Source organism: Stomoxys calcitrans, chromosome 2 (assembly GCF_963082655.1).
Source record: "Stomoxys calcitrans chromosome 2, idStoCalc2.1, whole genome shotgun sequence".
Taxonomy (NCBI): Eukaryota; Metazoa; Arthropoda; class Insecta; order Diptera; family Muscidae; genus Stomoxys; species Stomoxys calcitrans.
In genome coordinates, this window is record NC_081553.1 from 16482165 (window position 1) to 16505259 (window position 23095).

General features: G+C 38.1%; 1 protein-coding gene across 1 annotated transcript; it reads left to right on the forward strand.

Annotated features, from left to right (window-relative positions):
• The first annotated feature begins 4986 nt into the window (after positions 1-4986).
• Positions 4987-21502, forward strand: LOC106081829 (uridine phosphorylase 1). The gene is made up of 7 exons (XM_013244043.2): positions 4987-5094; positions 12210-12245; positions 12320-12443; positions 12552-12683; positions 12759-12968; positions 20712-20850; positions 20920-21502. The coding sequence occupies exons 2-7, from the start codon at positions 12235-12237 to the stop codon at positions 21204-21206; spliced, it is 903 nt and encodes a 300-aa protein (XP_013099497.1). The 5' UTR covers positions 4987-5094; positions 12210-12234; the 3' UTR covers positions 21207-21502.
• The last annotated feature ends 1593 nt before the right edge of the window (positions 21503-23095 follow it).

Genomic DNA, 23095 nt, shown 5'->3' on the forward strand with positions numbered 1-23095 from the left:
ATTACTTGCATTAATTGAATTTATAAAGTTGAATTAAATGAAAGTATAAAGAGAATGGTGGGAACTCTTTAAAATGCTTGTAAAAAGGCTTTCCCATCACGTATATTTCAAACGAAAATGAGAAGTACAAATCAGGAGATCGATTTATATAAAGAGTGATTTTTTAAGATTTATAAGAAAGTTCTTCAAAAAAAAAAAAAAAAAAAACAACTAAAAAGGCGTTAAGTTCGGCCGGGCCGAAATTTGGATACCCACCACCTCGGGTATATACAATATGTAAACCACCTTTCACCAGAATCCGGTGAAAATTGCATACCTTATGTCCCAAAGCAGTTATATCGAAATATGTTCCGATTTGGTCCAAATAATAAATAAGTGCAGTAGCTATATCTAAAAATAAACCGATCTGAACCATATACGACACGGATGTCGAAAAGCCTAACATAAGTCATCGTGTCAAATTTCAGTGAAATCAGATTATAAATGCGCCTTTTATGGGCTCAAAATCTTTAATCGAGATATAGGTCTATATGGCAGCTATATTCAAATCTGGACCTATCTGGGCCAAATTGAAGAAGGACATCGAAAGGCCTAACTAAACTCACTGTCTCAAATTCCACTGACATCGGACAATAAATGCGCCTTTTATGGCTCCAAAACCTAAAACCGAGAGATCGGTCTATATGACAGCTATATCCAAATCTGAACCGATCTGCGCCATATTGTAGAAGTCTGTCAAGAGGCTTAACTTAACTTACTGTCCCAAATTTCGGCGATATGGGACAATAAATGCGGCTCAAAATCTTAAAGCGAGAGATCGGTCTATATGGCAGTTATATTCAAATCTGAACCGATCATTTCCAAATTAAAGAAAGATATCGAAGGGTCTAAGACAACTCACTGTCTCAAATTTCAGCAAAACTGGATAATTCGAACCGAACACTGATTTTGGTAATAAAATTCAATGATTTGCAAGCGTTGCTCGTTAGTAAGTCTATTCATGATGAAATGTCAAAGCATACTGAGCATCTTTCTCTTTGACACCATGTCTGAAATCCCACGTGATCTGTCAAATACTAATGCATGAAAATCCTAACCTCAAAAAAATCACCCTTTAAATGTGCCTTTTATTGGCCTAAGGCCCTAAATCGGAGGATCGGTCTATATGGCAGCTATAACCAAATCTAGACCGATGGGACAATAAATGAAATGGGACAATAAATGCGGCTCAAAATCTTAAAGCGAGGAATCGGTCTATATGGCAGTTATATTCAAATTTGAACCGATCATGACCAAATTAAAGAAAGATATCGAAGCGTCTAAGACAACTCACTGTCTCAAATTTCAGCAAAACTGGATAATAAATGGGCTTTTATTGGCCTAAGGCCCTAAATGGGAGGATCGGTCTATATGGCAGCTATAACCAAATCTAGACCGATGGGACAATAAATGCGGCTCAAATCCTTAAAGCGAGAGATCAGTGAATATATGGCAGTTATATTCAAATCTGAACCGATCATGACCAAATTAAAGAAACATATCAAAGGTTCTAAGATAACTCACTGTCTCAAATTTCAGCAAAACTGGATAATAAATGTGGCTTTTATTAGCCTAAGGCCCTAAATCGGAGGATCGGTCTATATGGCAGCTATAACCAAATCTAGACCGATCTGGGCCAAATTGAAGAAGGATGTCGAAGGGCCTAACGCAACTCACTGTCCCAAATTTCAGCATAATCGGATACTAAATGTGGCTTTATGGGCCTAAGAGGATCGGTCTGTATGACAGCTATAACCAAATCTGGACCGATCTGGGCCAAATGACGAAGGATGTTGGAGGGCCTAACACAACTCACTGTCCCGAATTTCAGCAAAATTTGATTATAAATAAGCCTTTAATGGATGTAAGACCCTAAATCGGTGGATCGGTCTATATGGGGGCTATATTAATGTATAGTCCGATATAGCCCATCTTCGAACTTAACCTGCTTATGAACATTTTCTATTTTTAAAGACTGTAGCGAGATTTCTACAGACAGACGGACATGTCTAGATCGTCTTAGATTTTTACGCTGATCAAGAATATATATACTATATAGGGTCGGAAATGGATATTTCGATGTGTTGCAAACGGAATGACAAAATTAATATACCCCCATCCTTCAATGGTCGGTATAAAAACACAAAATTCAGAAAAATGCATGAAATCTTTATTTGAATTCATAGTACGGTCCATATAATTTAATGTTTCAAGATTATTTCATGCAAATATTGACCATGACTGCGCCTCTAATAGTCCATCCGCTTTGTCCAAGTTTGGCATACTCTTTCAAACATTTCGGCCGGTATCACACGAATTTTTATTTATTTTTTTTTTTTCAATCAACCAACACGCAGGGGATGTCCCCTATATATGCAGTGCATTGCATTGGAGAAGATAGTTAAGGATAGGAGGGGGAAAGAGGGATTCTATAAGTAGCGGGAAAAACATCCGCCAGAAGTCGATTCCACATACGAACCGCCCTAACGAAAAAAGAATTCTCTAGGTAGTGCATGGTCCGATCAGCTGACCAATCGATTACAAACCAGTGCGCACTTCTAGAAAATCTTGTATTTCTAACAAACAACCTTAAGTCAGGAATCAGAAGACTGATTTCCGAAGAACACACACCGTGGAAGAATCGACAGAACAGTACCACACAACCCAATGTTTAAGGGAAATAATTGAGTTGAATACCCTACCATCTCCAATCCACACCAACGCTCGCCTCTGGACACGGTAAAGCAGCTCAAAAGGATAATTTTGGAGCTCCGGGCCATATATGCGAGTTATATTCCATCTTTGGCCTGATGTAGGTAATGTAGATATTAAGAAAATCAGCGGGAGTGAAATATTTCTTACAACGCTGAAGAAAGCCCAAGCACTTGAATGCTTCTTTCGACACTTCAAATACATGTTTTAACCAACAGACATAACATTGAATCTTTATGCCCAGAACATCAAGAGCCTCTGACTGCTTGATATCTACACCGTCGATAGATATTGACGATTGTTAAGTGTCACTGAATCGTTTGTTGGACAACAAACAGCACTGCGTTTTGCGCGTTTTAAAATCTACTCTGTTCATTCGACCCCACTCAGAAAGGGTCAGCAAATCCTGATAGAGTGTTAAGTCCATAATCCGCCTTCTGTCTTCAATCTCGCGAAGAGTCGGCCTATGGTCGAATCAAAAATAATGACATTGAACAGGACAGAGCCTTGTGGTACTCATGCGGTCAATTTATATTCGTCAGATGAGAACCCATCTACAACAACTCTTATATTGCAAGAGAAAACTCGATATAAATCGAGCGAAGTTATTACCGACACCAAAAGGGACAAGCTTTGAAAGGAGTGCACCATGCCAGACCCTATCAAATGCCTTGGAGATATCCAGAGCCACGACCTTACTCTCAGCAACTGATGAATAGAGCGATTCCAACGTTCAGACAGGAATGCCATCAGGTCACCCGTGGAGCGATTTCTGCGTAACCATTGGATTCTAAGTATCTCACAAGATGTTAATTGATCATGCTCTCCATAACCTTGGAAAGCGCAGAGCATAACGCTGTTAGTCGGTTGCCACACCCAACTTGGGGATAGACTGCACGTTCGCAATCTACCAACGCACCGGAAAAACGGCCGCATCCTAAGCTGAGCTTTAACATAGACCCACAAAAAATAGTCTAAAGGCGTTAAATCGCACGATCTAGTTGGCCATTTGACCGGTCCCGAACGTAAAATAAAATGTTCACTAAACTCGCCTTTCAATAAGTCCATTGTTACGCGTGCTGTGTGGCATGTGTCACCGTCTTGTTGAAACCACATGCCATGTATGTCAAGCTCTTGCATTTTGGGCAAAAAAAAGCTGGATGTCATGTCACGGTAGCGCTCATCATTCACAGTTACGTTACGATTCGCATTATCTTTGAAGGAGTACGGTCCAATGATGCCACCAGCTTATGAACCGTTCGCAATCTTCCAACGCGCCAGGAAAACGCCCGCACCGTAAGCTGAGCTTTAATATAGCCCCACAAAAAATAGTCTAAAGGCGTCAAATCGCACGATCTACGCGGCCAACTGACCGGTCCCGAACGTGAAATAAAATGTTCACCGAACTCGGTTCTCAATGAGTCCATTGTTACGCATGCCGTGTGGCATATGACATCGTCTTGTTGAAACCACATGTCAAGCAAGTCAAGCTCTTGCATTTTGGGCAAAAAAAAAAAAGCTGGATACCATCTCACAGTAGCGCTCATCATTCACAGCTACTTCGAAGATGTACGGTCCAATGATGCCACCAGCTCATGAACCGCACCAAACTGAGACTTTTTCTGAATACATTGCTAGCTCTTGCAATGCTTTTGACTGATCTTCACTCCAAAATCGACAACTCTGCCTATTTGCGTGCATATTGAGCCTAAAATGAGCTTCGTCGATGGAATGGAAGAAGCGCGCGATGAACTTTCATAACAGAGCACGCATTTTGATATTAAAATTCTATAATTTGCAAGCGTTGTTCGTTTGTAAGACGATTGATTCATGGTTGAATTATAGACCAAACTGAAGATGTTTGACTGTGAATCAAAACGCGAAACGTGCTTGAGCTGTTTAAACCAGTGTTGCCAAAAAGATCATAGCTAAAAAATCATCCTTCATATTTAATCTAATACCCTAGATTAGTTTTACTCCTGTACCAAATGAAGACAAAGATATTCTTTTCCACCACCACCTACTGTTTGTTCTATTTCTATTTAAGAGATCTATATATTCACACAATGAAAATAGAAGGTGGGCACGTTCATTTTCTCTTTTTTCTCTATATATACTAAGTACGATGAAAATCTAGGGGGCACGTTTGCCATCTCTTTGCGTTCGTATTGATCTAGAGCTGTTGTGGTGTGCTTGGGCTTAACGGAAACATTAACTAATAAATAGCGTTAGAATGCTCACTATGGTTTCAGTCTGCGTTGAACGTCCCGCATAGCAAGAGGTGACAACTCTAGAGGAAAATTTTTATCAAAACATAAACAAATCGATCGTGTCATTGAGCGTGTGAGTGAATGAGTGCCAAGTTCGAGGAAACTAACAAAAATAAATGATTAATTAGAGAATTAATAATATAAACACAGTGCCGCAACAAATGTACAAATTTATTTATTTTTCGAGTGCGGCACTTTGTTGGCATTTTTATCTGTAACACGAGTGCCGGTAGGCTTGCGGCTCTTTTAGTGCTCAAATATTCAAAATTAATGTTTATTAAATAAATATCGTTTTTCCAGCTGAATGTAAAAAACACATTTCAAAAAATAATACAACAACAATAAGTTGATTAACCGAAAACAGTAGGTGCTCGCAAATAGAAGCTCTTAAAAAATCAAATCCTAAAGTACGTGTACATTGGCCACTAAATTCGGATTTAATGTCCTTTTAGAGATTTAAGCGGTAAATCCTGTGTTTTTTGCAAGTTTTACAATACCATAATAAAACGCATTTTTGCAGGATTTATTTTTAAATCCCAAATAAAACCGATCGCATGGCTGCATAATCCATAAAAGTACCAAAATATGCAACTGTTTTCAACGCTTGTGTGTGTGACTTAAATCCCCAAAAACACAGTGTAAGCGGACAGGATTTGTTTTTGGATTTAGTTAAATCCAGATCATAAAAATTTCAATGTAAACGGAACGGCATTACGAAAATTTATTGGGTTGCTCAGAAAGTAATTGTGGATTTTTTAAAAGAAAGTAAATGCATTTTTAATAAAACTTAGAATGGACTTTAATCAAATATACTCTTTTTACACTTTTTTTCTAAAGCAAGCTAAAAGTAACAGCTGATAACTGACAGAAGAAAGAATGCAATTACAGAGTCACAAGCTGGGAAAAAATTTGTCAACGCCGACTATATGAAAAATCCGCAATTACTTTTTGGGCAACCCAATAGTCTGTCAAGAAAATTTAATTTGTTTTTAATTTGCAATCTGTAATCTGAAATCGTTTTTTCAAATCGTGAATGCATTTGTGAATTTTTTGTAAAAATTTGTAAAAAGTGAAATTAAAAAGGTAGTGATAAATATTCCGTATTACAAAGCAACAAAACGTAAAACATATTTCCCTCTCCTAAGTTTGATATATCAAATTTTTCAAATCGCTTGAGCCAAAGTCTATGCACTATGCAATATATTGATAAAAACATGTATAAGGCATTAAGTTCGGATGGGCCGAACTTTGGATACCCACCACCTCGGGTATATATGTAAACCACCTTTCGTCATAGTTCGATGAAGAATGCATAATTTATGCCCCCATAGAAGCTATATCGAAATGTGGTTCGATTTGGAACGAATTCGGCACGGACATTGAGTGATCTAATAGGTATAAGTCACTGTTCAATTTTGCAGAACAAAAAATTAGCTATATCCAAAAAAAGACTGATCTGAACCATGTACGACACGTATTTCGAAAAGCCTAACATAAGTCACTGTGTCAAATTTCAGCGAAATCGAATTATAAATGCGCCTTTTAGGGGGCTAAGACTTTTAATCGAGAGATTGGTCTATAAGGCAGCTACATCCAAATCTTAATCGATCTAAGTCAAATTGAAGAAGGACGTCGAAATGTATAACAGAACTTACTGTCCCAAATTTTGGCAAAATCGGACAATACATGCGCTTTTTATGGGTCCAAAACCTTAAATCGACAGCTATATGGCAACTACATCCAAATCTGAACCGATCTGAGCCAAATTGAAGAGGGCTATCGAAGGGCGTAACACAACTCACTGTCCTAAATTTCGACGAAATCGGACAATAAATGCCCCTTTTATGGGCCCAAAACCTTAAATCTGGAGATCGTTCTATATGGCAGCTATATCAAAATCTTGACCGATCTAAGCCAAATTGAATAAGAATGTCGAAGGGCCTAATATAACTCACTGTTACATGGATGTGGGAGACCTAAAACTACCCACTGTTTAAAATTTCAGCGAAATCGAGTAATAAATTGAGCTTTTATGGTCTTCTTACCCCCTATCGGGATATCGGTCTATATGCTAGCTATATCTAAATATAGTCCGATCTGAACCATATTTCGGTTTTGTATTAAGAGGGCTAAAACTTCTTATTGTTTTAGATATCAGCGAAATCGGATGTAAAATTAAGTTTTTGTTGGCATTAGATCCTTTATCGGAAAATCGGTCTATATAGCAGCTATATCCAAATATAGTCCGATTTAGTCCGTTCAAGAACTTAACCAGCGTACATCCGCTAGTCCATGAACATTCCATAAAGGCAACAGTGTAACTTGCATTAATTCTTTGCAAAAATTAAGTCTAAAACAAATAAAGGCAGCCGGGCCGAATCTTAAATACCCCCTACGGATCGCATTTGTCAAGTTCTTTTGACGGAATATCTTTGAAGCTTTATTAGTTTATGGACCTATTCAGGTCATACTTGGTTTGGATCTTGGAGACCTTAGTGGAAGTCATTGAGCAAAATTTCAGCCAAATCAGATAAGAATCAGGAGATCGGTTTATGCTTGCGAAATTTCAGCTAAATCGGATAATAATTGTGCACTTTAGAGGTTGAAGAAGTCAAGATCCCACATCCGGTTTATATGACAGCTATATCAGGTTATGAACCGATTTAGACCACACTTGGCACCGTGGTTGAAAGTCATAACCAAACACAGTACCTGCAAAATTTCAGCGTCCTTTAGAGTCTCAAGAAGTAAAGCTCCGAGATCGGTTTATATGGAAGCAATACCGAAATATGGACCGATCTGGCCCATTTACAATCCCAACCGATATGCACTAATAAGAAGTATTCGTGCAAAATTTCAAGCGCCTAGCTATATTGCTTCGAAAGTAATCTTGTTTTCGACAGACAGATGAAAGGACGGAAAGACATGGTTAAATCGACGGTCGAGACGATCAAGAATATATACACCTTGTTAGGTCTCAGATCAATATATCGATGAGTTACAACCGGAATGACGAAATTAGTATACCCCATCTATGTTTGGGGGTATTAAAAATTTATTTTGAAAAAATGTATTGAAATTTTTGAGCATCTACTGTATATGCAAAAGAGAAATGTTTAAAATTTACGCAAAAATGGAAAGTGTTCCTACATGCTGATTTGATGGTGTCTAGTTGGCTTAATTTTATGGCGTATATATATAAAAAGTATATACATATAAAAGTTTAGACGAAAATATGATGGAAACAAAGATCAAACAAATAGCAATTTTGTTTTTGAAAAATCTGAAATGAAAATATTTCACTTTCCTCTAATGATGCGTAAAACAGCCCAATTAGTGGCCAAGTAGTAAGGAGGAAAATATGCACTTTTTATACTCACCATCGTAGGATAGGGGGTATATTCATTTAGTCATTCCGTCTGCAACACATCGAAATATCAATTTTCGACCATACAAAGTATATATATTTCGGATCGTCGTAAAATTCTAAGACGATTTAACGATGTCCGTGTATCTGTCCGTCAGTCTGTTGTAATCACTCTAGAGCCTTCAAAAATTGAGATATTGATCTGAAATTTGGCACAGATACGTCTTTTTGATGCACGCTGGTTAAGTTCTTGAACGGGCCAAATCGGAACATATTTGGATATAGCTGCTATATAGACCGATTTTCCGATAAAGGGTCTAATAGCCATAAATGCTTTATTTGTCATCCGATTTTGTTGAAATTGGAAACAGTGAGTTACTTTAAGCCTCCCGACATTTGACCTAAATATGGATTAGATCGGTCTATATTTAGATATAGCTGGCATAAAGACCCATCTCCCGATAAAGGGCTGAAGCCCATAAAAACTTTATTTAGTACCCGATTTCGCTGAAATTTAAAACAGTGGGTTATTTTAAGTTATTTCTCCCGACATTTGACCTAAATATGGATTAGATCGGTCTATATTTAGATATAGCTGCCATATAGACCCATCTCCCGTTAAAGGGTCTGAAGCCCATAAAAGCTTTATTTAGTACCCGATTTCGCTGAAATTTCAAACAGTGGGTTATTTTAAGCCTCCCGACATCTGACCTAAATATGGTTTAGATCGGACTATATATGGATATAGCTGTCATATAGACCGATGTGCCGATTAAGGGTCTGAAGCCCATAAAAGCTTTATTTAGATTTTGTTGAAATTTTAAACAAATAATCTTAGGATTCCTTGGTGATCCATAGGATTCCTTAGTGATCCATGCCATTTCTTAGTGATCCATTCTTCTTGCCTTGGTGCGTTGTGGTTTCCTAGGGTGTGCTTTGTTTTTTGCAACATCAAGCGATATTTAACTCCGTTTATATGTAGATCGGCGTCTATAGCAGACTATATCCGTATAAAATTCCCGAATTTATTTCTTGAGCATTCTACATTCTAAGCCTCTAGAGGGCTCAATTATTACTTGATTTGGCTGGTATTCTGCGTATTATTTTCTATAATAACCTCCAACATCCATGCCATGTATGGTCTGAATCCGTTTCTATAGCTCCCGTATAAAACATACGAGTATACCGGAAGCAATTCCTAGCCAAATTTATACAAATTAATTAAAAACGCATTACAACCGTGCTGAACTTTGGATATCTACTACCATGGATAGATTAATTATCCTTTTTTATTACAAACCAATCATGTCTATATTAATGTTCAAGTATGGGCCGATTTGTATTATATTCGGTACAATGCCCAGAATCCTTATAGAAGTCACAGTTTCGAAACTCAGCGAATCTTCTTATATATAAAAATTAATTTGTGTTTGTTTGTTTGTGTGTTTCTCATAGACTCACAAACAGCTGAACCGATTTTCTTGAAATTTTCACAGATGGTGCATAATGATCCCGTGGTGAAAATAGGGTACTACATTTTTTGATGTTTAAAGGGGGGGGCGGACTCTATCCCTTACCCTAATTTTAAAAAACGCCAGATCTCGTAGATGGGTGGTGCGATTTAAGCAAAATTTCGTGTGCTCTCATATAGTGTCCTAAAAAAAAAAATCGGTGTCCAAATTTCGGATGGATTACCTAGGGGGGCTGCCCCACCCTAAAACCTACCAAACATATATTTAGACCAATCACGACAATATGGGACTCAAGTGAAAGGTATTTAGGATAAGAAAACGTATCTGATATCCAAATGTCGGACCAATTGTTAGGGGGACCACCCCAAGCCCCAAAACACCCCTAAATCGGACATATTTACTGACCATGGCAATATGGGACTCAAATGAAAGGTATTTGCGAGTAGAATACGAATCTGATATCCAAATGTGGCAACACGTTTCTGGAGGTCCACCCCTTCCCCAAAACACCCCCCAAACAGGACAGGAATATGGGGCTTAAATAAAAGGTATTTAAGTATAGAATTCGAATCTGATATCCAAATGTGGGACCTAGTGTTTGGTGGGCCGCCTCTCCCCAAAAACATCCCCCAAGAGAAAAAATTTACGACCATAGCAATATGGGACTCAAATAGAAGATCTTTGGGAGAAAAGCAAGAAACTGATATCAATATTCGGGAAAAGTGTCTATAGGGCCACCCCAACCCCACAACACCACCCAAATGGAAAGTATTTGCTGACTATTGCAATATGAGGCTCAAATAAGAGGGTTTTTAGAGTAGAACACGAATCCTATATATATTTTCAAGGCCAACTCACTGAGTGGCCGCCCATTCCCCAAAACACCCCAAGACGGTCATGTTTGCCGACTATGGAAATATGGGGCTCAAATTAAAGGTATGTGGGAGTAGACCACGAATCTGATATCTTCATTTGGGACCAACTGCCCAGGGGATGTCCCACCCCCATAACAACCCCCAAATATACCGTATTTGCTCACCATGACAATTTGGGTCCTAAAGGAAATGGATCTCGATATGGATACTTTTTAAGGCCCATACCCCAAACCGGACATATTTGCCGACTTTTGCAATAAGGGTTTGAGATCAGAAAACGAATTTGATATGCAATTTCGAGACCAATGGTAATATGGGATTCAAATAAATGATATATAGATATATGAGAATAGAGCCGATGCTGATATATTTTCAGGGCTAAAAAGGGCCCCAAAACACTCCTCAATAGGGTATATTTACCGACCACGTCAATGGCAATATGGGGTTTAAATAAGTGGTATTTGAGAGAAGACCACGATGCTAATATATTTTCAGGGCCAAGTGTCTAGAAGACCACCTTTCCCCCGAAAACATCCATAAATCGGACATTATGACAATATCGGTCTAAAATAAAGACTTAAGAATGGATCTAACACCCAAACGTTAATGACCCTTAACCCTGCGAGAGAATTCATAGACCAATAAATATCATATGGGATTAAGATAAAGGCATTTATATTGTTATACTGTTAGTCAAGCGATATACATATACTAACTATTTTCGTTGCATGGTATTTCATTAAAAGCTCTTTAATTGTCGAAAATAAATATTTAAGGGATAATTTTGTTCCATATAGAGTAACAGAAGGCTCAGCGGAGCGGGTCCGGTTCAGCTAGTCGGTTTATAAAAATTATGTTTTGTTTTGCATTTGGATATATCATATATTGAAAATACCTTTCATTGAAATATTGATAAATAAATTAGAAATGTAGGAAGCAAAATTAAAAAAGAAATCATACGACCAGACATTCAGAACTCTTTCAAAACTGTCGGAAAAAAATTCCTCAGAAAATCAAACAGAATTCGGAACGATTTCGGTAAGATCTTGTCGCAAGAGTTCAAAATTTGTACAGTAATGTCTGACATCCGAAATTTGGTTGACTGGGCGGAGTGGAAGTCGGGGTCGAGCAATCTTACCGGGGTCGGAATCGAGTCAAAACTGTAGTACCGTTGAAGAGGTTAAAGATCATGTTTTGGAAGTGAATCAATTGGAGTGGAAAAGGACTTAAAGAATTGGTTTGGGCGCATGCAAAAATGTTTAAATCTTGTTGGAGGATATTTTGAAAAATATTAAACCCATTTTTGATGATAAAAGTTAGCATTTCATTATTAGGCCAGAAGCTTATATAGCAGCTCTCGTACACACCTAAATAGCTTTATTGCTTACTACACAGTTATCACATATGCAATTCCAAGAAAAATTCAAAATATTCTTATTTGTTGTTTATTGTTTATTGTTCCTTTTTCTTGTAGGTAGTACGAGTATTATTTTACCAAAATGCCCGAGAGGTATGTACATTTATTGGGACTTCTTGCAATGCATTTTTTTTTTCATACCATTATTTTTTTTTTCTTGCTTGCAGTATTCCTATATTAAAGAATCCCCATTTGGATGCCATGGAGAATGACTATTTGTATCACATTAACATTAATGTGGTCAATTCGCGTTCTGCCACAGACATTGAACGGAGATTCGGTGATGTTAAGGTAAACAAACAAAACTGTTCTTCATTTATAAAAATAGGTGGCTTATTGTTATAAATTGGAAGAAAAAAAATTGACTTTGTGTTTTGCCTTTTTTAATTCCATTTGCAGTTTGTTTGCTTGGGCGGTACCAAGAACCGCATGTTTGCCTTGGCCAAGTACTTACGTCACATATTGCAATTGGATAATGGCGAGGAATTGGTTGATATCAGTGAATCGGGAAATCGTTATGCCGTTTACAAAGTGAGCACCTGATACCGAAATGAATCAAGCGATTTTTGTTAATCGAGTTCTTGTCATATGTGTGTGTTTTTTCAGGTTGGCCCCGTACTATGCTGCTCCCATGGTGTGGGCATGAGCACTATGAGTGTTCTGTTGCATGAACTTTTGAAGTTGGTGCGCTATGCCAAATGTCAGGATCCCGTCTTTATACGATTGGGCACCAGCGGTGGTGTAGGCGTCACCCCAGGCACTGTGGTGATATCCAAAGATGGTTACAATGGCTATTTGAGAAATGAACATGAAGTTGTAAGTATTATGGTAATAGATGGTGTGAAGTCTGGGGGCCATTTTTGTTTATTTCGAATTCGATGTTGATCCAAGACGCTGTAAAGTGAAGTCGATATTAGGTTCGTCCCTCTGTCCGTCCATATGAAGGAAGCACACCATTTTGCTGAATAAATATATAATAAATAATTTAAATAGTTGATTGAATAGATTATATGGAATAGCATATGGTTACCTTACGATTCGCAACATATTTGAAGAAGTACGGCCCAATGATGCCACCAGCCCATAAACCGCAACAAACTGTAAATTTTTCTGCATGCATTGGTAGCTCTTGCAATGCTTCTGGCTGATCTTCACTCCAAAATCGACAACTCTGTTTATTTACGTATCCATTGAGCCGAAAATGAGCTTCGTCGATAGATTGAAAAGCGCGCGATGAACTCTCATAACAGAGCACGCATTTAAACAACCAAATTCAAAAATTTGCAAGCGTTGTTCGTTTGTAAGTCGATTTGTAGTGAAATTATAGATCAAACTGAAGATGTTTGACAGTGAAACAAAACACGAAACTTGCGTGAGCTATTTAAACCAGTTTTGCCAAAAAGATAATAGCTAAAAAATTGCCCTTTATTATCCAATTTCATTATAACGTACTACAACGTTTTCTACGATAAACAACAGAATCGAATAGGTCCAAATCTTGATTTAGTTCCCATACGAGTATAAATGGAGTTCCCGATTTTACTTCTTGAGCCTCTTACTTTACTTACTTTAATTGGCTATGATAGAACATTTGTCCCATTGCCGAGCTTAAAAAAGCATTCCAAGAGTCTCGATCTTTTGCGCTCCTTCTAAGATCTCTGACACCAAACTTAGAGATGTGTTTCAACATTTGAGCTCTCCATTGGGCTTTTGCTCCTCCTGGGTTGCGTACAGTGATCGCCTTTAAAATACTTCTTCGCTGGAGCTTGTTCATTCATTCTGATAACACGACCTAGTCAACGCAACCGTCACACAGTGGGCCAATAGACAAAACATTTGGAAATAAGTCTACAACTTTTTATCTGTTTGTAGAGGAGGACATAGGCTTTCAGAAAAGTGCTGATGTAGTTCATATCTTTAATACACCTTGAGCTATAGGGTGTCAAAGTTGACTAATTTCGACTTTTTCAACTTTCTGTTGGCCACAACTATTGATCTACTGGTCCAATTTGCATGATTTAGAACTCTTGAGAAAGAGATTGATTAGATCTAAAAAATATGCTGCCGTGTACCATTAACGAGGTATGAATTGTTTAATTTTAAAATATCAAAGTTTTGACTTGGGCTTTTTCAGTGTCTTTTTAATACCTACGCCAATTTTTGAGCTTTCAATTTCAAATCACTCCTTAAGCTTATAAAATGCGTATTTTTTATCCGATTTGTCTGAAATTTAGAATAAGATTCTATATAGATATAGCCGCCATATATATTGATCCGCCGATTCAGGGACTTAGTCCCATAAAAGCCACATTTATTATCCGATTTTGCTGAAATTTGGAACAGTGAGTTGTATTAGGCCACTCGATATCTAACTGCAATTTGGCCCAGATCGAATGAGATTTTAATATAGCTGCCATATAAACCGATCTCTCGATTCAAGGTCTTGGGCCCTTAGAAGGCGCATTTATTATCCGATTTCGCCGAAATTTGGGATAGTGAGTTTGTTAGGCCCTTTGACATCCGTGTCTTATATGGTTCAGATAGGTCTATATTTGGATATAGCTACCAAAAAGACCAATATTTTGTTCTACAAAATTGAACAAAGACTTGTACTTATCAGACCACTTAATTTCCGCGCAGAATTTGGTCCTAATCGTACTATATTTCGACATAGCTCCTATTGGGGCATAAATTATGCGTTTTTCATCGGATTATGGCGAAAGTTGGTTTACATATATGCCCAAGGTGGTGGGTATCGAAAGTTTCTTTGTTCTTTCTGCGGAATATACGTTTCTTCTCTCTCCCAATACCTCTCTTACATTTGGCATTTTGCCACGGATTCAGTAGCATTTCGACTGCTTTATGAAAGCGGAAGGACTGATTTCATGAAGCAGTTAATCAGTCGAAAGGAGTATGCCTATGCCATCTGATGTGTTTTGCAGCTTTTCAATGCCCAGGTTCTGTGCAGCATCAGATCGTACTTTTCACGCCATGCTCTAAAGAGTGCGAACTTTTGCTACAACAAGGTGATGATACAAATCTATGTTCGCTCCTCGGATCTATCGCATATCTAAGACGCTGGATGAATGCCTTCCATCTACCACAACGACAACCGCATGGGTTATGTGAGATCGCATATGTAACCCTCAATGTCGGAAGCAGCTCGTTTCTAGATCCGACGCTCGCTTCCAGCCATTTATCTAGTCATTTCGTTTCAAACACCTTGAAATACTTATCTGATCTAATAGGTATATACTATATATTTAACCGTCTTGACATTCTAAGTCGATCTAGCCATGTCCTTCCATCCGTCTGTGAAATCACAATAGCGGTCGAACGTGTAAAGCTAGCTGCTCGAAATTATGCACAGATTATTTTTACACCATCCACCATAGGATGGGGTTACACCAATTTTGTCATTTTGTTTGTAACACCTCGAAATATGCGTCTAAGACCCTATAGAGTATATATATTCTTTATCGTCATGACATTTTAAGTCGAACTAGCCATGTCCGTCCGTCCGTCTGTTTGTGGAAAGCACGATAACTTTCGATTGAGTAAAGCTTTGGGATTGTAAATGGGCCAAATCGGTCCATGTTTTGATATAGCTTACATATAAACCGATCTTGGGTCTTGATTTCTTGAGGCTCTAGAGGGTGCAATTCTCGTCCGATTTGATGTCCGACGTGATGTTTTTATATCATTTCCAACAACTGTGCTAGGTATGGCGCAAATCGGCACATAACCTGATATAGCTGCCATATAAACCCCTCTTGGGTCTTGACTTCTTCAGCTTTTAGCGGGCGCAATTCTCATCCGATTTAGCAGAAATTTTGTACAACGGCTTCTCCCATGACCTTCAACATATGTGTCCAATATGGTCTGATACAGCTCCCATACAAACCGATCTGACGATTTTGCTGCTTGAGCACCTACCAGGCGCAATTCTTATCGGAATTGACTTAAATATGACTTCTACAATGTTCAGCATTCAATTCATTTATGGTCCGAATCGGACTATAACTCGATATAGCTCCAATAGCACAACAGTTCTTATTCGTAATTCTTTGTTTGCTTAAAAAGAGGTACCGCGCAAAGAACTCGACAAATTATAACCATATTGGAGATATAAAAGATTCGGGCTGGCCGAACTTAGCACGCTCTTACTTGTTTTGATGTAGGTTATTGGAAATGGATCATATCGGTTCCGATTTGGATACAGCTAACACACAACGTGGTTGTTCGGCTTAATTTTTGATACCCTAGAAGCCGAATTATTATCCGATTGAGCTGAAATTTTGTATGTAGTGTTCGGTAGCAAATCGGTTTGTAACCTGATATAGTTCCCATTTAAACCGATCTCCCGAGTTAACGCTTTACGCCCCTGGAAGCAGCAATTGTAGTCCAATTGGGCTGAGATTTCGAAGATAGTGATTTGATATGACCTTCAACATTCGTGGTAAGCATGATTCAAATCGGTCTTAACCTGACACAGTTTCCATAAAAACCGATCCCCCGATTAACTTCCTACGGACCCTAGAAGCTTGAAATTTTGATCGATTTGGCAGAAATTTGGTATGTAAAGTACACATTGCCCTTAAACTTAGTTCATTTGTGGACTTTTTTAGAATCCAATTTCTAAGAAGTCTATACATACTTTTGACTATTGTATTACGCAACTTTTAAGAAAATTTAGCAAAATTTTGCAAAGATACGTTAGATTTGTATTAATTTTTTATATTCGATAATATGCTAAACCCCAAACAAAAAACTAAAAACTTACTATTGGGTTGCCCAAAAAGTAATTGCGGATTTTTTAAAAGAAAGTAAATGTATTTTTAATAAAACTTAGAAAGAACTTTAATCAAATATACTTTCTTTACACTTTTTTTCTAAAGCAAGCTAAAAGTAACAGCTGATAACTGACAGAAGAAAGAATGCAATTACAGAGTCACAAGCTGTGAAAAAATTTGTCAACGCCGACTATATGAAAAATCCGCAATTACTTTTTGGGCAACCCAGTATTACCAATAAAATCATATGACTAATATTACCATTTGAATTTAAATCGTTCGGCTCTAAGTTCTTCATAACATTTTATGTTCTTTTTTTTTTTTTTGTTAAAAAAAATTAATTCACATATATGAAGTAAAAAGGCACGGCATACATTTGCAAATCAATTTTCAATTAAGATAAAATTGAGAAATTGATATTAAAAAGTCAATAAAAAAGTTACCATATCTTATCTTTTCAAAAGGAAAAGGCGTAGCAAAATTTTGTATTATCATCACACATCACACATTCATAGATACCTACGTACATTAGACCGTCCCACAGTATGAAAGCGGAGCAATGTGTTTACAATAGGGAAACAATAAGCAAAATAAGAACTAATTGCAGTGTTTTATTTCGTCATTCTGTCTGTAACACCTCGAAATGTGCGTCTAAGACCCCATAAAGTATATATATTCTTGATCGTCATGTCATTTTAAGTCGATTTAGCCATGTCCGTCCGTCTGTATGTTGATCGAAAGCACGCTAACTTTCGAAGGATTAAAGCTAGGCGCTTGAAATGGGCCAAATCGGTCCATGTTTTGATATAGCTGCCGTATAAACCGATCTTGGGTCTTGACTTCTTGAGCCACTAGAGGGCGCAATTCTTATCCGATTTGGCTGAGATTTTGCACATGGTGTTTCGGTATCACTTTAAAATTTGATAATGTGTTAAGTACGGTTCAAATCGGTTCATTACCTGATATAACTGCCATATAAACCGATCGTAGGTCTTGACTTCTTGAGCCACTAGAGGGCGCAGTTCTTATCTGTATATATACTTATATTTGGCTGAAATTTTGCATCAAGTTGTTTGTTATGACTTCCAACAACTGTACGAAATATGGTTTAAATCGGTCTATAGCCTGATATAGCTGCCATATAAACCGATCTTGGATCTTGACTTTTTGAACCACTAGAGGGCGCAACTCTTATTCGATTTGGCTAAAATTAAGCATGAAGTATTTTTTATGACTTTCAACAACTGCAATAAATATGGCTCAAACCGATATATAACTTGAAATAGCTGCCATATGAACCGATCTGGGATTTTGGCTTCTTAAGCCTCTAGAGGGCGCAAATTTTGCTATGACTTCCAACAACTGTGCTAGGCATGTTGTTGCTACATATACCGTCCTTGGATCTTGACTTCTTGAGCCAATAGAGGTCGCAATTCTCATCCGATTTGGCTGAAATTTTGCATGAATTTGTTTATTATGACTTCCAACAACTGTGCGAAATATGGTTTAAATCGGTCTATAGCCTAATATAGCTGCCATATAAACCGATCTTGGATCTTGACTTCTTGAACCACTAGAGGGCGCAATTCTTAACCGATTTAGCTGAAATTGAGCATGAAGTATTTTTTTATGACTTTCAAGAACTGTAATAAATTTGGTTCAAATCGATATATAACTTGATATAGCTGCCATATGAACCGATCTGGGATTTTGGCTTCTTAAGCCTCTAGAGGGCGCAATTATTATCTGATTTGGCGGAAATTTTGTACAACGGCCTTCAAGATAGGTGTCCAATATGGTCTTAATCGATCTATAGCCTGACACAGCTCTCTAACCCGATCTCCCGAATATAAGTTGGGGGTTTAAACCGCGTGGTCACCATATACTGCAGTTGACAGACCTATTATGCTATATGGTGTTGTGGTCTGGTGGACAGCGCTTCAAAGATCCACCTACTGTTCAATACTCAACGGGATCAAGGGGGTGGCAAAAGTTGGGGGTTTAAACCGCGTGGTCACCATATATATGCTGCGGTTGTCAGAACTATTATACTATTGGGTTGCCCAAAAAGTAATTGCGGATTTTTCATATAGTCGGCGTTGACAAATTTTTTTACAGCTTGTGACTCTGTAATTGCATTCTTTCTTCTGTCAGTTATCAGCTGTTACTTTTAGCTTGCTTTAGAAAAAAAGTGTAAAAAGAAGTATATTTGATTAAAGTTCATTCTAAGCTTTATTAAAAATATATTTACTTTCTTTTAAAAAATCCGCAATTACTTTTTGGGCAACCCAATATATAGTATTGTGGTCTGCTGGACAGCGGTTCAAAAATCCACCTACTGTTCAATACTCAACCGGATCAAGGGGATGGCTTATTTATGCATCATAGCCGCACTAAGAACGACACCATCTGATGCACTGAACTTAATGCTACACCTAATTCTTGTCGACATTGTGGGTAAACAAATTTCTTTGACCACTGTCGTAAGGCTAAGGGACCTTTCTCTTTGGTCATGTGGGGGTTACGAACACTGTGTTATCATTGATACAATGTCCGATGTTCCATGCAGTGTGGATTACATCCTTCCTGAGCCACTTTTTAGTAGAAAGAACTGTAGCAGTATTTCTGACAGAAACGATTGGGACTACGAAATCCCTGGAAATAGAAGTTACATAGACTTCTACACGGATGGTTCCAAACTAAACGACCAGGTGGGATTAAGGGTGTACTCTGAAAAACTGAAACTGATCATATCGAGAAGGTTACCCAATCAATTAATTAAAGAAGTGGTGGAATGGCTAAGATATAATGTCTTTACGACAACTGGCATAAATATCTTCTCAGACAACCATTAAATCCCTGAAGAACGTATTTCTGAATTCGAAAACCGCCCTCGAGTGACGCAGATCTCTCCACGACATGGCTGATATTCACCTGTTCTGGGTGCCGGGCCACAGAGATATCCGAGGAAATTGTAAAGCGAACGAGCTTGCGAGACTAAGAATTACCTTACACATTCTAGGGGAACTGGAATCTGAGGGTATGCCTCTAGCGACATGTAAGCTAAGTCTTCTGGGTCAGGCCCGAAGGGCAATGAATGATGGATGGTCACAAAGTGGGGGCAGTGAGTATTCCAAAATTATGTGGCCTAATATAGACTTGCCGATGCTGTATGGACGTGGAGAAAGAAGAGAGAGGAGTACCACTTGCGGTTCTCATTTCTTTCAGAATTTATCTGATATAGCGGATGTGAACATTCACAATTTTTTGGGATTTTTAAAGCCATCTGGTTGGATCAGCCATCTTTCCCTCCTGTTTCTCGAGTATCACGATGGACGAAAACGTCTTAGTGAATCTGATGGCAGGAGGCCACCGTAGCGCAGAGGTTAGCATGTCCGCCTATGACGCGGAAAGCCTGGGTTCGAGTCCTGGCGATACCATCAGAAAAATTTTTCAGCCGTGGTTTTCCCCTCCTAATGCTGCCAACATTTGTGAGTTACTATGCCATGTAAAATTTCTCTCCAAAGAGGTGTGGCACTGCAGCTCGCCGTTCGGACTAGGCTATAAAAAAGGGGGTCTCCTTTGTCATTGACCTTAAACTTGAATCGGACTGCACTCATTGATATGTGAGAAGCTTGCCCCTGTTCCTTAGTGAAATGTTTATGGGCAAAATTTGCATGTGAGTCTGATGGCAGATCTAACCTAACCTATACTATCCTAACCTTTTTAAGATGTATATCTAATTTTAACATTTATATATTTTCAGGCAATCCTTGGTAAAAGAGTTGTGCGTCCCGCAAATTTTGATGAGAAATTGGCTAATGATCTTTTGCGACATGCCAAAAGTCACTGCGGCTATGATGTTATTATGGGCAATACAATGGCTGCTGAATGTTTCTATGAAGGTTATAACGATAAGCACAATCATGTTTGATCCATATTCTTTAGTAATTAAATTTCTAATATTTATGCAGGTCAGGGACGTCTAGATGGCGCTAGTTGTGATTATAGTGAAGCTGATAAAATGGCTTTTTTACAACAACTCTATGAAAAGGGTGTGCGAAACATTGAAATGGAGGCCACCATGTTTTCTTCGCTTACCAAACATGTGGGAGTAAGAGCGGCTGATGTTTGTGTAACTCTGCTAAATCGTCTTCATGGTGATCAAGTCAACTTGACCAAAGAACAAAAAGAGGATTTCGAACAAAGACCATTTTCCGTTGTGGGGGAATATATAAAGAGTAGCCTTTGTGGCAATTAGACTACATTGATGATGATAACTATGGTGCAAAACATTGTGAATGCCTTAAAAATCGTAATATTTTAAAATAGCTGATATTCCAAAAACAATTATTCTGTATATGTATTTGCCTGAAGCTATAAATTTATAATTTCATGAAAAAAAAATATTTTAAGAATGAAACAATTATATTTTGTTAGCTCATTACGACAACTTTGAATTGAGTATAATATGGAACAATTATATTATTTTATCTCAATTTAATATATTATGTATATGTATTATATGTTAATAAAACTTATAAATTTAAAAATCCAGTTCTCTGCATTTTTGGTTACTATCATCATAAAGTAAAAGGCCGAAAAAAATTCGTTTTTTTTTTAATATAACCCAATATACATGAAATATTAGAAAAAAATCCAAAATAATTTTTATTTTGGATTTTTGTCCACCGGGCAACACCATTCGCCGCTGCTTCCAGGTTCATCTTCTTCCTGTGCAGAAATTTTTTGGCGTATCTCATCACCGCCTCCCAGTTCTTGTTCTCCAGACTCCTCTGTACTATTATCCCAGACGAAACGCAGCTATTCGCTGTTTCCAGTTCCCTGCGTCTTTCGACCTAGCGCTCGCAGTGGAATAATGTGTGTTCTACATGGTCTGCAACTTCCAGCTCCTCATAAATGAACTTGCTGGAAAGCATTTGCCCGTTACATGTAGGTATTTCCGGAAGTAACCATAATCTGTCAACATCGGTGTAACCTAATAGTTGACGTCGCCGTGCTTTCTATCTCTCCTCATCCGTATATCGGGGATTTGTGTCCGATTTAGCTGAAATTTTGCATGTGGTGTTCTGTTATAACTTCCAACAACTGTGCCAAGTACGGTCTAAATCGGTCTGTAACCTGATATAGCTCCCATATAAACCGACCTCCCAATTTGACTTCTTGAGCCCTTGCAAGCTTCAATTTTTGTTCGATTTTGTGTGTAGTGTTCTGTTATGAATTTCAACAACTATGTTTAGTACGTCCATATAAACCGGTCTTCGATTATCCTTGTTCGGTTCCTAGAAGCTTTAATTTTTGCTGGTTTGACAGAACCAGAATAAATTTAAGCCCTTCAACTAAATTTATTTTGTATAAATTTTTAGCACAATCCATGGTGGTGGGTTCCCAAGATTAGGCCCGGCCGAACATACTTGTTTTCTCGTTAGGACTCTGTCTTCTGCATTGCAAGTTACAAGACGTGATAGTTCAGCCGATCCTTTGCCTTTAGCATCACCTGCCGTTGTCTGAGCTCTGCACCTTCCGTATATCTTGCCGTGATGACTGCAGCCATAACGTCAGCATATTCCACTAGAAACGTTCCATCTGGCATGGAAACGATCCAGGTATGGAGCCTTGCCTCGTTTCTGCTGTGACCTCATATCACCCGTTGCATACCGAGATTTATAAAAAAGTACTCTATTTTGCAAGATACTTCTCATTTTTCTTATCAGTTACGCCGAGTGTATACTATGATGGGGGTATACTAACCTAGTGTAATTTAGTATGCTATTCGTCCATCCATCTGTGGAAATCACGATAGCGTCTTAAAGAATCCCTCATTTCGCTTGAAATTTTGTACATATACTTCTTATCGATGAAGGCAATTCAGGAATGCAAATAGGCCATATCGGTTTAGAGTTGGATATAGACCCCTTATAAACCGATCCATGACTCCTTTAGCCCGTAGAGGGCACAATTCATACCCGATTCATCGGAAATTTTGCACAATAACTTCTCCGATGACCCTGATATAGCTATAACCTGATATAACTATAACCCGATATAGCTATAACCTGATTCCTTATAGACCAATATTCAGACTGTTCTTCTTTAGCCCTTGTATGCCGCGATTCTTACACCATTTAG

What these genes read in the sequence shown, in the direction of transcription:
- LOC106081829 (XM_013244043.2), top strand. An exon ending in GGAGATTCGGTGATGTTAAG is followed by an intron (nt 12,444 to 12,551) that starts GTAAACAAACAA and finishes TTCCATTTGCAG; the next exon opens with TTTGTTTGCTTGGGCGGTAC. An exon ending in TGCTGAATGTTTCTATGAAG is followed by an intron (nt 20,851 to 20,919) that starts GTTATAACGATA and finishes ATATTTATGCAG; the next exon opens with GTCAGGGACGTCTAGATGGC.